Source organism: Marmota marmota, unplaced genomic scaffold (assembly GCF_001458135.2).
Source record: "Marmota marmota marmota unplaced genomic scaffold, marMar, whole genome shotgun sequence".
In the NCBI taxonomy this organism is placed as follows: domain Eukaryota; kingdom Metazoa; phylum Chordata; class Mammalia; order Rodentia; family Sciuridae; genus Marmota; species Marmota marmota.
In genome coordinates, this window is record NW_025999863.1 from 2629101 (window position 1) to 2638908 (window position 9808).

The 9808-nt window shown below is 58.7% G+C and overlaps 2 protein-coding genes across 4 annotated transcripts in view; one reads left to right on the forward strand and one right to left on the reverse strand.

The window, feature by feature from the left end:
• Window positions 1–8199, forward strand: part of Fsd1 (fibronectin type III and SPRY domain containing 1) — an 8953-nt gene extending 754 nt beyond the window's left edge. The window contains exons 2-13 of one of the 3 annotated variants that reach the window (XM_015503636.2): window positions 863–958; window positions 1085–1216; window positions 1812–1913; window positions 2321–2343; window positions 2546–2667; window positions 3594–3803; window positions 5509–5607; window positions 6208–6367; window positions 6640–6719; window positions 7393–7644; window positions 7744–7832; window positions 7916–8199. In XM_015503636.2, the coding sequence (XP_015359122.1) occupies window positions 863–958; window positions 1085–1216; window positions 1812–1913; window positions 2321–2343; window positions 2546–2667; window positions 3594–3803; window positions 5509–5607; window positions 6208–6367; window positions 6640–6719; window positions 7393–7644; window positions 7744–7832; window positions 7916–8026 (1476 nt within the window). In that variant the 3' untranslated portion in view covers window positions 8027–8199. Of the gene's footprint in view, window positions 1–862; window positions 959–1084; window positions 1217–1811; window positions 1914–2320; window positions 2344–2545; window positions 2668–3593; window positions 3804–5508; window positions 5608–6207; window positions 6368–6639; window positions 6720–7392; window positions 7645–7743; window positions 7833–7915 lie in introns of those variants that run through there. The other 2 variants (XM_048812278.1, XM_048812282.1) reach the window with 2 other exon arrangements.
• Window positions 8200–8376: 177 nt separating this feature from the next.
• The window catches only part of Stap2 (signal transducing adaptor family member 2), a 7429-nt gene continuing 5997 nt past the window's right edge, over window positions 8377–9808 (reverse strand). The window contains exons 7-10 of the mRNA XM_048810899.1: window positions 9082–9258; window positions 8901–8993; window positions 8754–8828; window positions 8377–8522 (exon numbers count right to left, since the gene is read on the reverse strand). Coding sequence (XP_048666856.1) covers window positions 8458–8522; window positions 8754–8828; window positions 8901–8993; window positions 9082–9258 — 410 coding nt within the window. The 3' untranslated portion in view covers window positions 8377–8457. The remainder of the gene's footprint in view (window positions 8523–8753; window positions 8829–8900; window positions 8994–9081; window positions 9259–9808) is intronic.

Below are 9808 nucleotides of genomic sequence, written 5' to 3' on the forward strand. Positions count from 1 at the left end.
CGGCTCCACCCCCGCTGCAACCCCGCCCGGATCCACGGCTCCCCCATCTGAGAACGCAGACCCCCATCATTTTGGCCTGGGGCCAAGGATGTCCCTTCGTTGCCCCCCACCCCGTCCAGTATCCGGGTCCAGCCCCGACCCCATCCCCCACGCCTTCCCTCACGGTCGAGGCCAGGTGTTTCAGTGCTGGCCCCGCCACCTCCGCAGGGCTAATCCCACCGACCTGCGCCCCCAGAAAAGGGTCCCATCCAAGGCCTGGGTCGGAGCCACATACCGGAGCAGATCCGCCCGCAGGACCTCCCTCCCCGCATCCCCTTTCTCCTGACCTCCCTTCCCCTTCCCACTTACCTGGCTCTCTGGCATCTCCTTTGCCCAGGTGCCACCTTTGTCTAGGTAATCACTTTCTCCTTGCTAACCCTTCTCTCCAGGTAGGAATGCCCCTGCCTGGCTCACCCCTGTTTCTAGGCTAGTCTTCATCCCAGGCTTTCCATCTCTCCTAGAGTTTTTTCTTTCCACAGATAGCCCTTTTCCCAGGCTAGCCCATTTTGCCTCTTGGAAGTTCTTTGCTCCCCTCAGCTTATGCCTAGCCTGGGTCGAAGCCTGGGTCGAAGCCTGGGTCAGGTCTGTCCCATCCCTGGAGGCTCTCGGGGCCTGTTTCATCATCTATGAAAGGAGGAGGCTCTGTGGAACCCACCTGCTAGGGGAGGTGCAGAGGGCCAGTGGCTCACCCAGGCCTGCTTGTGGCTGGTTCCTGGGCTCATCAGCATGGTGGCTGCATCTCTCCTCCTGGATCTCTGGAGGGCAGAACAGGGAGCGGGCCAGGTGGAGGAACTTACCTGCTCTGTGTGCATGTGTGGGGCAGGAAGCGCTGCGGAAGATCATCACAACTCTGGCTGTGAAGAATGAGGAGATCCAGAGCTTCATCTACTCCCTCAAGCAAATGCTGCTCAATGTGGAGGTGAGGGGGCAGGGGAGGGGGTGCCCACCAGAGCAATGGCCCTGTTCCTTCCCGTCCTGTAGGAGGCCAGGCCTCAGTTTCCCCGTCTGATCACGGGCTCCCGCTAATCCTGGCCTTCTGACTCAGGCGAACTCGGCCAAGGTGCAGGAGGACCTTGAGGCGGAGTTCCAGTCCCTCCTCTCTGTCCTGGAGGAGCTCAAGGAGGGCATGCTCATGAAGATAAAGCAGGACCGGGCCAGCCGGACCTACGAGCTGCAGGTGTGCGGCTGGGCCCCCACCTCTGACACCGCAGAGCCCAGGTGGCCCTGGCCTCTTCCTCCCAAACCAGATGCTCCCAGTGGGCTCTCCCTGCCGCTGCCCAGCCCCGGCCCCTCAGTCCCCTGTGCTGCTCCCCCCAACTCCTCTCCAGCACCTCCCCACCTGTGACTCGCGATCCCCCTCCTGTCTTCACCATGTGCTTCCGTTGATCGGCCCTTCCTGCTGGCTCCCCAGATCTGACGGCGCCCTCCCGGGCTCCCGCGGGCTCTCACGCTCCAAGCCGGAGTTCTTTAACCCACATCTAACCCTCCCGGGTAACTCTGTACACCCTAGACTCATGTCCTCAGGACAGGGGATATAGGTGTGCCCTGGGTCTATGAGTCTCTAAGGAAGAGATTCCCCAGGAGGTTCTGAGGTGGCACCTGGAGTCTTGGCCAACTGGCTGGGCACTCAGGTCCCGACTTCCTCTCCTGTCTAGAGCTTGAGAGGGCCCTGGCCCTTGCAGTGGTGGGAAGCCTGGGAGTGGTGAGGCTCCCGGTGAGTAATCTCCTCTTGGTCCCTGGCACCATGCTGACCGGGGCCATGCTACCCACAGAACCAGCTGTCCGCCTGCATGCGGGCCCTGGAGAGCTCGGAGGAACTTCTGGAGACTGCCAACCAGACCCTGCAGGCCACCGACAGTGACGACTTTCCTCAGGTGGGTACCATAGGGTGGCAGATAAAAAATACAGTGCATCCAGATTAATTTGCATTTCAGCTCAGGAGTGAGTGAGTGTTTAATATGGACACTTATGCAGTATTTAGCATAAGTACCTCTCAAAGGTTGCACAGGATCTACTAAAAACATTCACTGTTCATCTGAATGTCAATTAAGCTGGGCACTCTGTATGTACTGGGCACTGAGCAGGGTGAGGGTGGGGTCATGCCTTAGTTTTCCTGTCCCCTCAAGGCACAGCTAGAAGAAGAGCATGTCACCACTTCTGCCTCCTAGTATGGGGACTTTGCCAAATTGCTTCTCTTCTGCATCTCAGTCTTCCTGTCTGTATAATGGCTCTCTGGCTTGGTCATGACAGATTTTTAAATTTTATTCTGTCTCTCTTTTAGGCTGCCAAACAAATCAAAGATGGGTAAGATATTGGGATCTGGCTCCTACACCCCCCCACCCTACCCTGCCATGAAGGTGGGACATCCTGGCAAGAGCACCTGGGCCCAGGACACTGGACAGTAACACATGGGAGGGGTCCTCCCACATCTCAGATGACCCGGCCTAGGGTCACCCCCACACACACACACACCCCCCAGCAGGCTGCTTTCCCTCCTTCCCTGCAGTGTGACTATGGCCCCTGCCTTCCGGCTGTCACTGAAAGCCAAGGTCAGCGACAACATGAGTCACCTCATGGTGGACTTTGCACAGGAGCGGCAGATGCTACAGGCCCTCAAGTTCCTGCCTGGTGAGAGGGGGGACCTGATTGGAGGGCGAGGATTTCAGGGAAATGGCCCAGGGAGGCAAAGGAAGGAAAGGAAGTGTCTGGAAGGAAGCTGCCACAGGTGTCTGAAGCCTGTGATGGAGGGCCCCTTCCTATCCCTGGGGCCCGAGAATAGCCCACCCCGTAACGGGGGAAGTGAGGAGGAGTCCTGGGGGGGGATGGAGCCTTAACTATTAACTATGAGCTCCTTTGTATGGGTGGAGCTCTGCTTTAGCCCCACCCACACAGGGGTGGAGCCCTAGTTGAGCCTGCCCATGTGGGTGGGACTCAGAATGTTCTGCCCAATGTCGGCAAAGCCTGGTAGAGCCCCGCCCACGTGGGGGTGGGGCCACAAGACAGGCACAGTAGCCAGGCCCTGGGAAAACCCTGTCCCCAGGGGACAAGGCCTAGAGAGGCACCCCTGCAGGGAATTGACACTCTGAGAGACATTTTGGCAGTGGAGCCCTAAAGAAAGCCACCCCCAGTTGGTAGTGAATTCTGGGAAAGTCTGGCTGCTAAATGGTGGACTTTTTTTTTTTTTTTTTTGGTTCTGTAGATTGAACCCAGGGGCCCTTAACCACTGGGCTACACTCCCAGCCCTTTTTATTTTTCATTTTGAGACACTGTCTTGCTACGTGCTTACACTGCCTTGAACTTGCCATCCTCCTGCCTCAGCCTTTTGAGTCCCTGAGATTATAGGCGTGGCCACCTTGCCCCTGTAACTGGTGGAATCTGACAGGGTCTGACTGTGTTGGGTGAACCCTGGGAAGGCACTGGCCGACCCCCACATCACAAACCCAGAGGGGCTGTCCCAGGTGTAGAAGACAGGTCATCCTGGGGCAGGGGCACTGCCACAAGCCCCTTGCCTGTACCCCAGAGTCCTGATCGCCCCTCCCTTCTGTCCTGGGCAGTGCCCAGCGCTCCTGTGATTGACTTGGCCGAGTCCCTGGTGGCAGATAACTGTGTGACCCTGGTGTGGCGCATGCCAGATGAGGACAGCAAGATTGACCACTATGTGCTGGAGTACCGAAGGACCAACTTCGAGGGCCCGCCGCGCCTCAAGGAGGACCAGCCTTGGATGGTGATTGAGGGCATCCGGCACACAGAGTACACCTTGACAGGTACCCAGCCAGCTCATTGCCTCCAGGTGCCTTTGAGCCATGAGTCCACCTGGGCCTGGTCCACCTCCCCAGAGCTCAGGGTCTAGGGCAACCTGTGGGTGGGCCGGTCAGGAGCATCAGAAAGGAACGGGATGGAGGAGAGATGGCCGGCAGCGCTGTGCCATGACTGAGCACACACATCACAGGTGTGGCTGCGGTCACCACGTGACCCAGGAAGGACAGGAAGTATCTCCCTGTCTCTGCTGTCCAGCAGCCAGCCAGCCACTCGCTGATCTGGGCTGGCCTGGTGGCAAGCGCAGCCTCACCTCTGCGGGGACCCTAGGACTGGCCTCCCAGGACTCAGGATTTCCTTGGCAGTTACAAGAAGTCAAAAGCCTGAGGAGTCCACCCAGCTGCTGGGGGAGGGCCTGAAGGCTGGAAAGTGGGGGCTCCCTAATGAGTTTAGAAAGGGGAGTCCTGGGGGCGGAGAGCCGTGCTGACGTCAGGGGTGTCCCCATTCACTTCCTCCTTCCCAGGCTGTCATCAGCCTGCTAGTTATCTGTAATTAGCATATGTGGTTAATAATGAGCTTGCTAATTGCAGAGGGGAAAATCACCCAGACAGCCTGAGCAGCTATTGTTTTTTTCCTTTCATGGGAATCAAAACAAACACACATGCACACCCTTATTTTCTTTTCTGGGATTCCACAATCCTCACCGCTAGGTCCTCCTGCTTTCTGTTTGTTTTTTTGTAACTTTTTATTTTGAAATGGTTACAGATACATAGGAAGTTGTGAAAATTCAAAAAGTGCTCTCAGGATCTTTGTCCCCTTCCCCCAGCTTCCTCCGTGGCGCTGGTTTCACAACAGTAGTTCATGTGAATCCAGGAAACTGGGCTGGGGCTGGATTATACCCTAGGGGGAGGGAGAATTAACCAGCACGGCCAGCTACAGTGGCCACACGGTAACCCTAGAGCTGAGGCAGGAGGATCGAAAGTTCAAGGCCAGCCTCAGCAATTTAGCGAGATCCTGTCTCAAAATAAGAATAAGAGAGGGGCTGGGGATGTGGCTCAAGCAGTAGCGTGCTCGGCTGGCATGCCTGCGGCCTGGGTTCGATCCTCAGCACCACATACAAACAAAGATGTTGTGTCTGCTGAAAACTAAAAAATAAATATTAAAAAATAAAAAAATTAAAAAAAAAATAAGAATAAGAGGGCTGGGGATGTGGCTCAGGGGTACAGCACCCCGGGTTCAATCCCCAGCACAAAAAAAAAAAAAAGTCATGGGTAGCCAAGTTCAAGGCTTCTAGCAATAACAGTCACCTTTGACCCGTGGTGGCAGAACTTCTCTCTCAAGAGGTTTCTTAAATGTGACAGCAAATTTGCTTAAAGGCAGTTTTTCCAGAGGGAGGGGCCACGCTGCTTGATATAGGATCAAAGTCCCAGGGCCAATTCTCATTGGTCAGCTTGGGTCATGTGCCCATCTCAACCAACCACTCTGTTGTAAAGCATTCTGATTGGCTGCTCTGGGTTGGAGGCGGAGTCCAATAATGGGGGGGGCCATGGGTGGGTGAGATCAGCACAGTTTTTCAGAAAGAAGACTTGCTTGTAAGGGTGCTGCTGACAAGCCTGGGGGCGGTGGGATCACGGTGGCATGGGTGGGATGGCATTCCCCCACAGCCCAAGGCTTCGGAGTGCACAGAACTGACCTCCAAATGTTGCATCCCAGGCCTCAAGTTTGACATGAAATACATGAACTTCCGTGTGAAAGCCTGCAATAAGGCAGTTGCAGGAGAATTTTCTGAGCCGGTGACCCTGGAGACACCAGGTGACTTGGCTCCCACCCCCTCCCACCCCCTCCCTGTCCACATCCCTCCCTTCTGGAGCCCTGGGTTCCAGTGTGTCATGAGAATCCACTAACCAGATTCTGCAGCCCTTGTTGCCCTGGCTGCCAGGAAGCTCAAAGCTGAGTCCATAGTGTACCACCCTGCTTTTTCTCAGAGTGATCCCACTGTACAGGGATGGTTTAATACATACCTATGCTGTCCCTCTCTCATCAAATAGAGCAGTCCTGTTAGAGTTGGGCCCAGAATATCAATAGTGAAAGTAGATTCTGCAGCCTCCCACAGTGACACGGTGCACGCTCTACCAGGAAGGCCCTCTGCTGTCTAGTCTAAGTCCTCCATGCTGCAGTCCTTCCCCTTTCCTGTGATGAGTCCTCAGTGGAGGCCCAGGGCAGAGCAATGCCTTGGGCTGCCTCTAGACTGGACCTTCCGCCTCCGTGTGCGGTTTCCCGCCTGCGCCCTCTTGTCTCTGTCGGTGTTTTCCTGCCTGTCTCTGTACCTGTCTCTCTGCTGTCCTGCCTGTCACTGTCTCTGTGTCTCTTTGGGTGCTCCCATCTCTGTGACTCCCTCGTCTGCCGGCCCAGCCTTCATGTTCCGCCTGGATGCGTCCACATCCCACCAGAACCTGCGGGTGGAGGACCTGGCCGTGGAGTGGGACGCCATGGGCGGGAAGGTGCAGGACATCAAGGCGCGCGAGAAGGAGGGCAAGGGCCGGACGGCGTCTCCTGTCCACTCGCCCGCCAGGTACCTGCGTGCCCAGGCCTGGGAGGCTCAAGCTGAGGGGAGGGACAGCCCAGAGCTCAGAACTGGGAGGAGGGAGGAGGCCAGGGCTCTAGGAGGCTGTGAAGGGTGCAGATGGAGAGCAGGAGCCTTCCAGGCGAGGAGGGGCACGGGCATGTTCTGACGTGGACTTGGAAGGGCCCACCATACAGAAAGAGCCAGATCCTGTCAGGGACTGACCACAGAGGCCTCCTCTGGAGCAGGCCTGAACCCTGCTGCCTCTCTGCCGCCCACAGAGGTGTTCCGTCTCCCAAGAGGATGTCCTCGGGGCGAGGTGGGAGGGATCGCTTCACGGCTGAATCCTACACGGTGCTGGGTAAGGAGAGGCAGGAAGGGGGACAGGAGCACTGGGGGGACCCTGGGCATAGGTGCAGGGACAGCGCCCTCGATGGACAGGGCAGCTGTTGGCCAGACCTCGCTCTGGAATGGCTCCAGGGGGAACCGTTGCTCTGGTCTGGGAACTGGGGGCAGGAGCAGGAGCAGCGGGCAGGAGCGGGCAGGAGCCTAGGGGAGACGTCCGGGGGTGTGGGGGGGCTGCTGGGAGTCGGGGGCACATCTGGGTTTCAGGAGTAGCTGGGTAGAATGGTGGCCTATGGAGCACCTGGGGTTGCAGAGGAGCTGAAGGGGAAGGGGCTTAGGTTACGGGAAGGAGCCAGCAGGAGAAGTGAGAGGCTGCAGGATTGGGGGAGGGAGGGCTGGGGATGTGGCCGTGGTTAAGTGCCCCTGGATTCAATCCCCAGTGACAAAAAAAAGCGGGGGAGGGGCACTGAGTCCTGGAGAGTATCTAGGCTTAGTGAGTATCCAGAGGGTCCATAAAACCTGGGGGACAACTGGGGCCTGAGGAGGAGTACCCAGAGGGAGAAGCTGTGGTGTGGGGAGTACCTGGAGGGAGAAGCTGTGGTGTGGGGAGTACCTGGGTGGCCATCCCTCCCTGGAAGTGTATCTGGGCTGGGTTCTGCCCCATCCCCACTGCCTACTCTGGCCAACAGGCGACACGCTGATCGATGGCGGGGAGCAGTACTGGGAAGTGCGCTACGAACCGGACAGCAAGGCCTTCGGCCTTGGAGTGGCCTACCGCAGCCTGGGCCGCTTTGAGCAGCTGGGCAAGACCCCTGCGTCCTGGTGCCTGCACGTCAACAACTGGCTGCAGGTCAGCTTCACGGCCAAGCACGCCAACAAAGTCAAGGTGCTGGACGCCCCCGTGCCCGACTGCCTGGGCGTGCACTGTGACTTTCACCAAGGTGACCCCCACCTCCAGCTGCCTGTGCCCCGCCCCTGCCAGCGTCCAGGTCCGCATCCCACTCCTGACACGGTCCCTGTCGCTCTGCCCTCCGCCCCAGGCCTCCTGTCCTTCTACAATGCCCGCACCAAGCAACTGCTGCACACCTTCAAGGCCAAGTTCACACAGCCGCTGCTGCCTGCCTTCACAGTGAGCGGCCCTGGCGGCCTGGGGAGGAGGGGGGCTGAGGGTGTGGGGCGCAGCTGAGCCTCCTTCCTCCCCACCTGCCCCAGGTGTGGTGTGGCAGCTTCCAGGTGACGACAGGCCTCCAGGTCCCCAGTTCCGTGCGCTGCCTGCAGAAGCGGGGCAGTGCCACCAGCAGCTCCAACACCAGCCTCACCTAGGCCCCCGGCCACCCAGCGGGCAGGGTGTCTGTGGGCCGCCTGGCCCGGCCCTTTCAGCTGGGTGCCTTTCTCTCTGTTGCTGCTTGGAGCCTTAACTCCTGAGGGGTGCACCGCCAGGGCGTGGCCCAGGTGGCCCCTCCCACCTCACTTCCTAATAAAGGTCCAACACTGCGCAGGCGCGGGCTGCTTTCTGGGGCTGGGTGGTCCTGCCTGCTGCTTGGCCTTGGGGCCTCGCCGGCTTTCCTAGGTGACCCAGCAGCAGGCTTGGCTGAGCTGAGGTGTCGGGGGTAAGTGGTGCCAGCCGTGAGAACACGTCCCACCCCATCCAGAGCCAAGCCAAACACGTGGGCCTTGGTCACTCAAGTTTTAATCCTGGGAGAACAGATGGCGCGCTGAGCTGGGGCCAAAGCCCTCCTGTCCCAGGCGGCGGCTCACTGCTCCAGGGCCCGCCTCTTCTGCAGCCTTTCCTGCAGCTCGGCCGTCACGTCCCCCAGCCCTAGGGTGGTGGTCCTGAGGCTTCAGCTGGGCCCGGATCCCAGCCTGTGTCCACCCCAACCCATCAGGACCATCTACAGACGTCCAGGGCCCAAGGCAAGATCAAATGTGTCCCAAGGCATTAGGAATCGGAAGACCAGAGCACTGACCTGCAGGGCCCTCGGGGTCCTGTGTGACCCTCCAGGTCACGCCCTTTGGAAGCCCACCCTGCAGGCACCCACAGACCACTTACTTGTTGCAAGGAAGGCAGCCTGGGGTGAGCCACCCACCAACTTCCTGGCCGGCGGCCTGTTGCTGCCTTTGGGCACTGTAAAGAAGGCAGAAGTGGGACCCGGCTGCCCGCTGGCAGATGAGGGAGGAAGTGGGGAGGGATCCCTACCTGGCTTGGGCAATGTGGGTGGCTTTGGAGGCTTTGCTGGAGCCTTTGCTAACTTCTTGGGCTTTGGGACAACTGGACAACCAGAGGAAGACACTGTGTGGACAAATGCGCAGTGTCACAGGGGCCATTAGCCTGCCCCCACCCAACAGGACCCTGCCCCATGCACCATCCTGATTCGCACCATCCTGATTCACGTAGTCCGCAGCTGGGGCATCTGCAATGGGGGTCACGTAGTTGTCATCCTGGCTCGGTAGCGGGGGCAGGGGAGGTAGTGGGGGCAGTTTGTCCTGGCTGGATGCCACAGGAGGCAGTGACTTGGGGCCACCTGCAGGGGGTGCAGGACCTGGCAGAGAAACTCACTGTCAGGCACATGTGGTACAGGGATGCCTTAGGGTGGGTCTGTGTGCATGTCTGAATACGTATATATGTCCCTGGGCATCTGTGGTTTTTGTGAACCTGCATTTGTGTCCCTGGGTAGCAGACACACTGGATTTGTATAAGTTAAATATACGCCTAAGGCTTGTACGCAGGCGCCTGCTGCACCTGTGCGCGTGACCCCACACAGCTCTGGAGGCCCGCGCTGGCCCATGCCTTTTGCTGTTGTCATGATCTAGGACTGAGAGGGCTCTGCCCGTGTGTGTCCATGTGCTACCGGCTTCCAGGAGGTGTGTGCTGTGTGGTGTGGACACGTGGCTGGAACACGGGACACATGCATGTGTAGACTGTCGTGTCTACATAGGCACACGGGGGCCTCTGGTTGTGCGGGTGGACGCAGCTCACGGAGCCTGCACTGCGTGTGGACATGTGTGGGGACCCTGCAATGCCCGACCCACAGAGCTTTGCAGGTGTCCTGCCTCCTCCTGCCCCATAAACAGAACTGACTGCCACCCCTTCCCTGTCACTCACCC